General features: G+C 42.2%; 2 protein-coding genes across 2 annotated transcripts; both read right to left on the bottom strand.

The window, feature by feature from the left end:
- Nucleotides 1-1,837: 1,837 nt before the first annotated feature.
- EDB93DRAFT_1073560 (uncharacterized protein) lies at nt 1,838-2,109 on the bottom strand (the record flags this gene model as incomplete). The annotated part of the gene is made up of 2 exons (XM_041445024.1): nt 1,838-1,961; nt 2,009-2,109. Coding segments are annotated over 2 exons (225 nt in total), but the record flags the coding sequence as incomplete, so codon positions are not given.
- A 2,103-nt stretch (nt 2,110-4,212) lies between these two features.
- Nucleotides 4,213-6,389, bottom strand: EDB93DRAFT_1099113 (uncharacterized protein; the record flags this gene model as incomplete). The annotated part of the gene is made up of 8 exons (XM_041446907.1): nt 4,213-4,291; nt 4,339-4,541; nt 4,590-4,763; nt 4,829-4,878; nt 5,084-5,254; nt 5,454-5,715; nt 5,782-6,108; nt 6,183-6,389. The coding sequence occupies 8 exons, from the start codon at nt 6,387-6,389 to the stop codon at nt 4,213-4,215; spliced, it is 1,473 nt and encodes a 490-aa protein (XP_041313320.1).
- Nucleotides 6,390-11,787: the final 5,398 nt, after the last annotated feature.

The raw sequence follows: 11,787 nt of genomic DNA, 5'->3' as shown, positions 1-11,787 counted from the left end.
ATGTCATTGAAGCACTTTGCTGATCTGTTGACATAACTTGTAACCTGAACACACTGCAATTAAATTCTAAAATACGTCAAAGACAACATACTTACCTGTTCCTGATAATGAAAGTTTGGACAGTTCAAATAGATGCATGACTACAAGGTGCTCAAGTTCATTGAGCACTGAACGATACTTCAGAAGTAAGGCTTCTTCTCAAAACCGATTATAACATTTGCCTCCAATTTCCCAGCATTTGTTGATTCCAAGTTGAACCTCCAAATGTCCAGCTAACTGTTCCGTGTTCTGTAGTTTTGAAATATGCTGTATCGACATGGACCCAAGCTTGGTTTAAAGCGAGGTGCACATCACTTATGCTGCCAACATGAATTTTAACCAGTGAGCAATTGGCTGCTTCTTGGTGTAATAATAGTTGCGGTGCTAGGCTTGGAACCATGGTTTTTCATATTCACGTCAACACCCGAAACATATGTGCACATGTCCAACGCACTTTCGCACATGTCCGAGCCACTCTACATCAGATCCAGCACATCAGACTTTCGGACATTGCATCGGCCGATCGCACTTTGCGCGCACTTGTCCATCCCGTGTCCTGTCTATCCAAACTAGCCTCACTAGGTGCGTAGTTATTCCTGTGCACATTTTCTAACATTTGGACCGCGTTATTACATGTCCGCAGCACCTTGTGTCTTATTACATAGGACATCAGACCCAAAATATATCACTACTATCTTCGCCTGTAGTATTCTGAATTTCTACATACTTACTTAAATATTCTGTAGTGACCCATAGCAATTATCATCCAGTAGTTAGGAGCTATTTCCCGACTCTGCAGATCACCCAGAATATTCTCGTAGTTCTTAGTTGCATTGCAAAATATTACCATTCATTCACTGTCATACTCCGTCACTCATTATACTTGCACATACCGCTCACAATCCAACACTCGTTATAAAGTTTCCAACCTATTATCATGAAGTCCGAAAGTCCGAAATCTCGGACATCCCACTTTGGCTTCAGACATTGGATAAGTACCTTTGGACATTGTTTCGCAGCATCAGACATTTTGTTATTTGCATTACTGACACATTTTACTAATACCAATTAGCAATCCCTTTAGGATCAAATGCACTTGCTCTGCAAGTATAGCAGTATAGGTCGTGCTAAGATCTACCTAAATATTGTTGACTAGGTAGTACAGTTTCTGCTGAGCCCAGCGGAGATTTACTCTTTACATTAGGCTTGATTCCATTCCAACCTTGGTCAAACGTAATGAATAAAGTAATTAGCATGAAATGTTATCAAAACTCACTGGCACTCAGCAAGCTCATCAAGCACATTGACGTACCAGATACTGAGAAGATCCTTGACTGGTATCTGTTTTAAACCATCAAGATATTCATGCTCTTGTGCATGAAAGCAAATGAAGTCAGTATCAGTGAGATTGAGAGTTTCCCAAATGACTGAGAGCTCTGCTGTGAGAGTTCGGATGTCTTCCTGGGCTTTGTGATAATGATTCTGTATAAAAACACCTGGGCAGGGATATTGTGTTTGGTCATTGAGTAGATATTAATAAAAACTTACTTAAGGCTGCATACTTATCCTCATCCCAAAATGCAAAATATTGCTCGATTGATTGATGTTGATGAAAGGTTGTAGCATGCCGAGTACTTCATGCAAGCTCATTTGACAAAGAAAAAATGTGTTCACACCCTTCACCTTCCATGTGTCCCGTGCCTTTGATGTACATAGGATGCCAATCTATCTGACATCTTCAATTATGTGCATGGCCATGAAACACTCCTACCATTATCTAGAAGTTGAGGGCAGAAGCTCATGGTCCCAAAGTACTGTTCTCAAGCATCTTGGCAAACACACAACCAATGTCATATGCACAGCCTCCATTTTTGCCGTAAACTGTAAGCAATTGATCAACAATCACAAGGGGATATTTTACCCTAACAATGATTAAATATGATTTGAATGGAGAATAAAAATAACTTACAGTTCACCACCCTTAACCATATCACAAGCGAGAAGGATAAACTGGTGTCGACATGCAGCAATAAATATCCTGGATTCATCAAAAACTGAAAACATCCTTTTATGTTGTTCTGGACCGGCATTTTGCCACCAGTCAACACAAGTAAATGAGGGTGCTGTGTCAGTTTGCTCAACATCTTGCCAGTTGTCAATATCCGCAGTTGGGTGCTAGTCAGGTTGAGTTGCAGTCTCATAGAGTGGCAATGAGAAGACCTACTATTTGTCTTTGCACTTCATCCTTAAATCATCTCATACTATCTACCATGGTATTAGACTGGCCTTACAAGTGTTCACACTTAGGTTATGCAAGTCAACTGTATAATTATATGACAAACTGTCCATTGAAAGCATGCCTAGCACTCACCAACCAACCCTAAGCCGAGGAAGCTGGAAGTACTAGTATATAGGTCATTATAAATGGTGAATCCAGTGTATATTGGGGACAAATGAGCTGGAAGAATGGGTGTCACAAGGGCAAATGGATGTGCCAGAAATACAAGGTCAGTATCAGGTACATCTGTGAATCTATGATCCGGTACATGTAGTATATGGTACAACTATGATCTTAGCCTATCACCCAGCATCCGGTACATCCAGCATCCGGTACATCCAGCATCCGGTACATCCAGCATCTGATAAATCTATGATCAGGGAAGTGTATTATCAGGTACAACTATCATCTTACAAGCCTGTCATCCAGCTCTGGTACATATAGCATCAGGTGAATCCATGATGCAGTAAGTGTAGTATCAGGTACAACTATGATCTTACCAAAATACATTTCTCCGGCCCATATATGTATATAAAACTCATTTACTAGGGGTTTACATATATGATCACTTGTCTAAACAACATTCTTCGCAACCGGGTCACTGCATTTCACATCACCATATTTTGCATAGTCTGTCCTTGGAGTTCCGACTGGATACTATCTCGCATGTACCATGCAGTGACAATCCAGCTGCCCTCTTCCACATGCATGTGATGTCTCACAAGGTGACATGATGAAGCCAACATCGACCCGGAGTCATATAGAAACTTGACTCCAAGATTCATGAAATCCATTATCACTGGGCAATAAATACCTGCAGTTGTCATGATATCAGATATCAAATGCCTCAGGTCGACATTTTGGATCTCTATGAGGTGGAGACCGGTGTCTTCTTAGATAGATGATCTATAGATGAACACCTACAAAATCAAATATCTCCATGGTCAGTGATTCAGACAAATACCAATGACTGATAATGTGGTCGTTCATGGGTGGTCTGTCAGTATATCCAAGCTACAGTCAGACAAAGGTACTCTATGATATCAGTATAGAAACACTAGTCAACCCAGCGGTATGGTGTTGACTAAAAGAAACAAGAAACAGAAACAAAACTAAGACTAAGCACAATCACTGGTGCTAAACAGAAATGATAACTAAAACTATGCACAATCAATGGTGCTATATTCTAAACTTACTATGAAACAGTTGTGCGAAGCTGTATTGGTCACTCCCACAGCGCAAACAGGTAGGATCAAAGGTCAAGACTTGTCAAAAGCTTCCATAGAACTCTTAGCCTAATATTGAATCTGCTGCCAAGGAACTCACGATGAGTATTAAATAGAATCAGAAACAGACGTCCTTGGATTTCAATACCAAGTCCCCTATTCAATAGCTAAAGCCTATCTGACAAATAACAATCCTGGTTCAGTATACTACTCAGATGTGTGAGGTCAAGCGGACAATAATCAACTCCTAAAGTCTCCCCACTAAGCTACTCTAAGCCTTTAGTGAACATAGAGACAACACGAAGATTCAGAGATAAGGCTCGAATGTATTCGGTACAATCAAAAGTATGTTAGTATCAGCAGCAAGAAACAAACACTCAGAATATATTTGCTAAAATCTACAACACATTAGTGACACAACAATAAATGAGCACTCAGACTATTAGCCTTCAATGGGTAGAGAGAGTGAAACAGATAGAGTGAAACAGAACCCAGACTAGTGAAACAGAGATAAGAAAATAGATCCCAGACAAAATGAAATAGATCCCAATCTTAGAGAAACCAGAAAATATTTTTCATGGAAGCTTAGATGCGTGAGAATCTAGCTGAGTCATCTTTGAGCCAAATAACACAAAATTTGTTCCATGCAAAATTCCCAAAAAATCTTCACTAACACCATACGGTCATGCACCGGACCAGTTTGGTGCAGGTCACCGGTGGTTGCAAATGACTGACACCACATTGAACACTGAAGTCCAACATTTTAGATGATGGCACATGTCATGTAACTGATACCGGGTCGCCCATTTGCCCAGCCTGACTTGGGTTTTGATTCCAGCCTGATAAAGATCTGGGTGCATGACCCAAAGTGCAGCAGAGACAAGGATACTGGATCTTTGAAGGGAGGTGGTGATATTGCTACCAACATCACCTTTCAATGAGGCTGATACTTCAGGTGAGAAGCCATCTCCCAGATTGAGATTTGGGAAACCATGTTTCTACAATACTTCAGACCAGCAAGCTTAATTCACATGAACCAGACATACCTCTCTTCCTTGCTGAAACCATGCTGGTGATGTATTGATGCAACCGGGGGTGATCTTTCCATTCAGACTTGGATAGAAATTTGAAGCATGTGTCCTCCATGCAGTAGGCTTGCTGGTTGTGATGCTATTGTTCAACAAATTACCCATGGAATTTGTGGCACAATGCATATTGGTCTATGAATTTGTTATATACATCTGCATGAGATAAAACAAGAAACACGTGTGGATAGATGACATACCATTATTATACTGGTCATTGCATCAGGCAAATACCAGATGATGATTCTTCCTCTGGAATCAATGATGACACTCAGAGTTGTCAAGACAAGCTCTTCTTGAGGAGGGAACTTGTCCAAAAGAGTCTGCTCTTGTTTTTCGTTTCGACTGGATTCATGTTTGTCCAGGGATTAATTGTATCTAACCATGTCAATTTTAAGATGAACTGTGGGCAAGTTATTTGACTGAAGCAGATATGTATATGAGGGAATGCATACCAGGATTGCAGTAAGCCATGGCCAAGACATTGGCAAGCTGCTCCAAAGTAATACAGGTGTCAATATCCAACAATCCAACACTCATTTGGTTTACCAGTTGTTGATGAATTTTTGACATGAAGGTGTCATAAACCAATTCACTGGCAAGGTAGGTCTGGTATAATGCCCAGTCTGGTGGAATTGTTGTTATGTGTCCAGGCAATAAATGAGCGGTTGATATATGAGGAAAGAAAAGGCAACCAGTTTGATCCATCCATAACCGGATATGGAAATTGCCACCAATTTACATTGTAGTTGAACATAATACGTGGTATGATATATTTACTGGATGCTTCTAAACATCAAATAGTGCTTGACCGAACGGAAGCACCATAAGCTACATTCAACCGGTCCATGAGTGATTGTGAGGACGCCACAGCCCTAGTCAGTTGATCAACAGGCCCAACTAATCCGGCCAACCTATTACTGGAGTGCAAAAAGTTTGTCATTCTTTCCTGCAATATTTCCAACAGCTCTCTGCCAATTGTTGTCTGACAGCACTGCTCAAGAGATGCCAATCTGATTGTCTCCGGGTTAAGAACTGGGCCATGGGTAAGCATATATGGAAGCTGGCCGGTTTCCACATGATCAGGCTATTATGATGTTAGATGTCAGATTTAGTGAGGATATAGTGTAGGAGGTAAAGATCATGGACTCACAAGTTCTGAAAAATGTCCCTTCACCAACTCCATCACATCTTGGACACATGACTTTGGCAACATGTCTGACACCCTGCAAGAGGCCAGGTTTTCCTTCCACCAGGCATTGAAGTAATCTGGCATATGTGCAATGTCATATTCATCAGATATGGCAGAATCCACAGAGAGAGCCAATGCCTTGATATCCTTCAGAAACTCATTCACATCCAGTTGCCGGTCTGCCAATGTATGTACAACCATCACTGCAAGCACATCTTGAAGCAATTTTGGGATGACAGCGGAGCACCTGCTAAGGAAGGATATGTTGATAAAAGGTGATACAAAGGTCTATATGCCAGGCAAAATATTTGAGTGTAAGGGAACATGAGGATGACCGGACTACCAGTGAACCGGATGCTTACCTCCACTTCCCATTTCATGAGGGTGTGGAATGTTTCTGCATATCCAGGCATTGCAGTGGCAAAGCTCTTGTCCACATACAGGCACATGGCCAACAAGCGACAATTGACATAGAATAAAGCACGAGAAATCTCTCCAGCGGTGATCTCACCATTTGAGTAGGCCACAATGACTTGGTCAGAGCCAACCAAAGTTCTGGTGGTGTTCATGGAGAGCGAATGAGGATAATGTTGTTGTTAGAGAATGGGAAAGTAGGATTGTTTGCACACATCCAAATAAATACATATTAGCTAACCTGGGAGCGATCCAACTGGTACTCTAAACTAACCAGCAACCAGTAAGTCTGGCTGAATCACCCTAGGAATTTTTTGTTGTTTGCACATCCAAATAATTACATATTGGCTTACCTGGGAACCAGTACTATGAACTAACCGACATCCAGTCCTAGTGGGATTGTTTGCATGAATCCAAATAATACATATTGGCTAATCTGGGAGCGATCCAACCGGTAAATCCAGCTGAATGACCCTAGTAATTTTTTGAAGTTGTTTGCACATCCAAACAATCACATATTAGCTTACCTGGAAACTGGTACTATGAACTAACTGCCATACGGTACTTCCGGCTGAATGACCGGAATAATTTTTCGAAAGGAATCTGCTGCATGTGCAGCCAGTTCTTGATATATGTGTTGTTGTTGTGCAGCATCACATGCATGTCTGGTCAGCCCGGTGTAAGTGGCATTATTCATGTGACCGCACCACTGCTTGGCCTTGTGGTTAAAGAAATTGACAGCCCACTGCATTTTATGTTTGACAAGAATGAGCTCTTCATTCCAGCGATTGCACAGTGCCTTTGTCCAGAGCCAATTCACCCGATAAACTAATCTCGGACCATGTGAGACCGTATGACCTGATATCACCGGATGTTGTGGAAACTCACATTCTGTCATCCAGTCATTTCTGGATGTATCACCCTAAACATTGATGGACCAGAACCATGGAAGAGTGGTGTCCTTCTGACCACGTGCATTTGGATCTGCAACTGCAGCACTTGCTTTCAGGTGTTCTTTCTTTAGCAGAAGATATTTCATGGGGAGCTCATGATCAGAGAGTTTAGCTAGTTGAGACTGGCATTTTGAATATATTCTGGCATTGAGATTTACTGCTGCTTCCACCGAGTGAACTTGAGTCCATACCCTGGTGGAGGATGCTTGTGACTTAGCTGACCGGACGGTAGTCCAGAATATGACGGCTTTATCTCCCAAATGAACTCTAATTGCATGAAGTGCGTCATTGGCCTGGCCTTCACGGAGGGCAGTTTCTTATTTCATGAGATTGGTCAGATCCAATGCATTGCATTTATCCATTCCAAGGTTGGAAGACAAAGGTATGACAGTAAGCTCTGGTTGAAATAGGGAGGTATGATGTGGTTCCAGATCCGGATTAGGATCACAATCATTGAGATCGGAAAAATCATTGAGCGAGTTATGAACCCTGTCTACTGGAGGATCCGGGTGATCAATGTCAACTCCAAATCCAAGATAAGTGGGTGCCATCTCGAGAAAGCTTGTAATGTGAGTTTGGAGCTTATCCCTGAGTTGGGCTACTCTCAGCAATTGAATATCTGTAGGATGCTTTCTGAGCCTTTTGACATCTTTAGAGAGAGAGATTTGGGATTTTTCTATGGTGAGACCAGTTGCCAACCATGTGGCAGCTCCTCGTCGACTGATGGAATTTGTGACTAAATGATCCCAACAATTTTGAGCCTCCAGCAGGTGCAACTCCTGCTGCTTTCTAGTTGGGGCTGTAGATAAATGGCATCCGCACATTAATCAGGATGTGATCCGTGCTGGATGAATATTAGTTGAATTTGACACTTACCCTTTTCCAACTGGACCTCATAAATGTCCATGGCTGTTGGATCCCTCATTCTGTTTGCCTGAGCAAGTGCCTCCTCTGCTTCCCAAAGAAGGACCATGTCAGAGTGAGCTGTCTCATTAAGATTTTGGAATGAGAGTTTGCTCTCTTCAGCACCCCTAGCAGCCTCCTTGAACTTTCTGCAAAGAAACTTCGCTGCAGGACAAGTGAGCCGGAGACCAGAACATATTTGTGCATCTGGAGGTTGGCAACTCACTTATGCAAATCATTTTCATGAAATTGGAATCATTCATCTGATAATCCAATACCTCTTTGTGATGCGGAGTTCCCATGCCCCTGGCTGATGGAGAGATTATGTTCAAAGATGCCCAGAGTGTTTTCATGATTTCTCCATCTATCCTTCCGGTCCCGTGGATAAAGTTTGATGCATACCGGACATAGCAGCTGTCCTGATGCCCATGTACATGCCACAAACCTATTCCGGGAATGATATTCATGCCCATGGGGATCAAAAGACATATGCTGGATGTGATCCGGTCCTTGAGAAACTTATTATACTGACAATTAATGTCATAGAACATTATCACACAGGAGATTCCATCTGTATTGTAGTTTAGTGCTTGACTCAAGGCATAGTCCATGTTCATCTGCCTGATTATTGTGGATGAGATCAGTAAGACTGGAAATGCATGTAACTTGATGTAATGTGTATTCACCTTTCACCCTTCTGAAAATCTACCATGGAATGTGGGACAAAACATCCATGCCTTGCACATGCACATCCTCCTATCCCAGTGGCATCTAGCTTTTGCCGGGTGGCATTTGCTTGATTGACTGTGTGGTGATTGTTGCAATCTGACTTTTGGACATGGTCTTGGGCAATAGACAGATGACTCTTGTATCTTTCATCTCCGACCATGAATGCAAGACCATCCATCAATGATACTTCATCGGATGGATTCACCGGATGGAGGTACTCAGCTTTAAAGTTACCATCCATGACTAAAGTCCTGGTGAAGAGCCAGAATAGGGTGTTGTTGGGCTCAGTGCCTGTACCGGTTGACAGGTGCAAATTTATCCCCCGGTTGAGGACATTCCAGACAAAATAGGGCAAGATCACCAGACTTTGGCTGATCATTTTTGTGAGCAAACTCATGCCACTTGTAGAGCTTGCATTGGCGCCACTGTCTGGCAGTTCTCATGAGCTCTCTATAACGATCCTGCAAATATTGTTATTTAATGACCAGATGATTGGTACAGAAAATGAAAACTGACTAGAACCATCAATGGAAATATACTTGAGGTTAGCCTCCTCATCTTACTGTAGTAATTCATGGCTAAAGTACCACATTCAAGGTTTTCTAGCAGAAAATCATCCAAGACAGAATGTGAATGCAGTTTTTGGTCTGGTGAAAGATGCTGGAAACAGGCCTGCTTGAAAGAGCTGCATATCCCGGTCAAGAGCAGCAGGGCAGTGGCAATACCATATGGATAGGGAGTGAACACCAGATTTGTCCACTATGATCATAGCTGGATGATCTGAGTTTGTGATAAGTGGAATGGAAGCTCCCTCCAGGTAATCATCATAGTCTATATTTTCATCGGTATCTGACTTATCAAAGAGGTCGGATGTGTATTCAGTGCTGCTTGGACATGGCTGTTATGAGCGAGGTGAATGTGCAGGCCAACTTTAATGAGTGAAGTTTCTTGAAAAAATGATCCGATCCATTGATGTTACAAGAACATCTAGACACTTGGACCCCTACCATTTTTCTCCTCATCCTCCTCGTCTCTGCCCTTGCATAACACCCTTACCCCGACCTTGCTCTTGTTATCCTCGTCATCCTCACATTCCCCTTTGCCCTCTACCTGTCTCTGACGAAGCATACCCATGCTCCATTCCACCCATTGACTGATCCTGTGGACAGCCCCCTTTATCCTTACCATCCAGACAGTAACCTATGTTACGATGCACAATGCATCCCCTTTACCCTGTTTCCTTTCTTGATCTATGACTTGGTGCATAGTCGCACATTTGTACTTATATTTAGCTCCGCAGCTGCACGATCATGCCCCTGCTTGTTTCACTTCCTGTTTCTGTTCTTTGACTCACTTCCTATCTGCATGTTCCGGTTTGCCTATGACTCACCTTGAATGTGCCTTCCTTTTTAGTATCACCCTTTGACCAGTTCCCTTTCTGGTAGTATGAGTTATCATCCACTAATACACATCCTCTCCTCTATATAAAACTCACTACCATGTATCTAGTTCCTTAACTTGAATCTACTTGGTTCTTGACTTCCTACTTCTAACAAGAGTGATTCCTTCAGCCTAGCCAGCTGTCTATATTCTACTTTCTTATCTGCTCATTGCAGATAAGTCTCTAGTCTCGATCTTTACTCATTGACTTCGTCGTTGAGCAAAGCCCCTGTTATTAGTTGGACACCTGTCCTTCTATTAACACAGATCTTACAATTAACCTTCAGGTGTCATAAGCCTTGGCAGATACACTTATCGTCGAGCCCCACTTGACATAAGCTATCCGATTTGGACATAGGCATTAAATCTTACTTGCTGAAGCTTTGCCAAGTAAGACCACTAACCTTGGGCTAGCCCAAGGACGTCCTCGACCATTGACGGCACACGCTCTGTTTGAGCATCGTCAACAGATACTATCCAAGTCGTAACAATTGACTGATGCGATGGAACGGATGCCTTTGATGCTGGGTTCTGCAGCAGTCAGTGCAAAACAGAGTCTTGTTAAAACAGCCATGGCATTTATAAACCCCATCCTTCTTGCAAACTGCACAAAGCCAGTCTAGAGGAGGGGCTTCTCTGACCATCAGTAAATTTATGTAGTCCTTGAACTTGCACTTCCATTGCCGGAGATATTCATTCTGACTCTACATGATCCGGTCAGATGCAGACCACAGAAATCAGAAGGACTTCTGCTTGCTAGAGATTTTGGTAATTTAGGCTGAGGGATGTCATCTTGGTCAAAGTCAAAGTCAGCACCCTCATGGAGCATCTGAGAGATCCCAGCTGTTTGCTTTGAGGGAGATTTTGTTGGTGATGATGTCATGGACTTAGTTTTCAGGGACCATGAATCTTTCACTCAAGATGACCTGGATCTTCTGGCAGTAGTTTTCTCCTTGAGTTTATATAGCAGAGGCAATTGTTTCTTCATCGGAGGAGTGTATGTGATTCCCTTTTGTTTAGTATTTGCCATGATTGATACCACCACCTAAAATGATTGTTGGGCTGGAGAATGTACTCAAGCTTGATGATCGGCAGGCATATGACTTCACACTATGCCTTCCTTCAACTTGGGCCTCTGAACCATTTGAATCACCAGATTACCACATTTCCTGTTCCTGTTTGTCATTGGGGTATCAGTTAATCAGAAATCTTGGAATATCATCTCCATTTAGAATATATTCAGGTCAGAGTAACTAATATTGCCATAAGTGGTATCATTTCTGAGTAGGTTACTCAAACACATCGTAATCCTGCCATCATTCCAATTCCCATGGATTTCATCCAGTATCAACATGTCTCCCTGTACTGTATGCCATATTTGAGAGTATGACTGCATACTGCCTTTATACTATATGATGAACTTGGTGTATGTTTGTGTGTTTTACAGTTTTAAATCCTATGAACTGGAAACACAGGGCATGTTGAGCCTGAGAGAATTATGCTGGCAGACAATCTCTTGTTTGGTTTA

Source organism: Suillus bovinus (assembly GCF_016758785.1).
Source record: "Suillus bovinus strain UH-Sbo-P2 chromosome Unknown EDB93scaffold_1, whole genome shotgun sequence".
NCBI classification, from domain to species: Eukaryota; Fungi; Basidiomycota; class Agaricomycetes; order Boletales; family Suillaceae; genus Suillus; species Suillus bovinus.
This window is presented reverse-complemented; position numbering and strand designations above follow the sequence as displayed.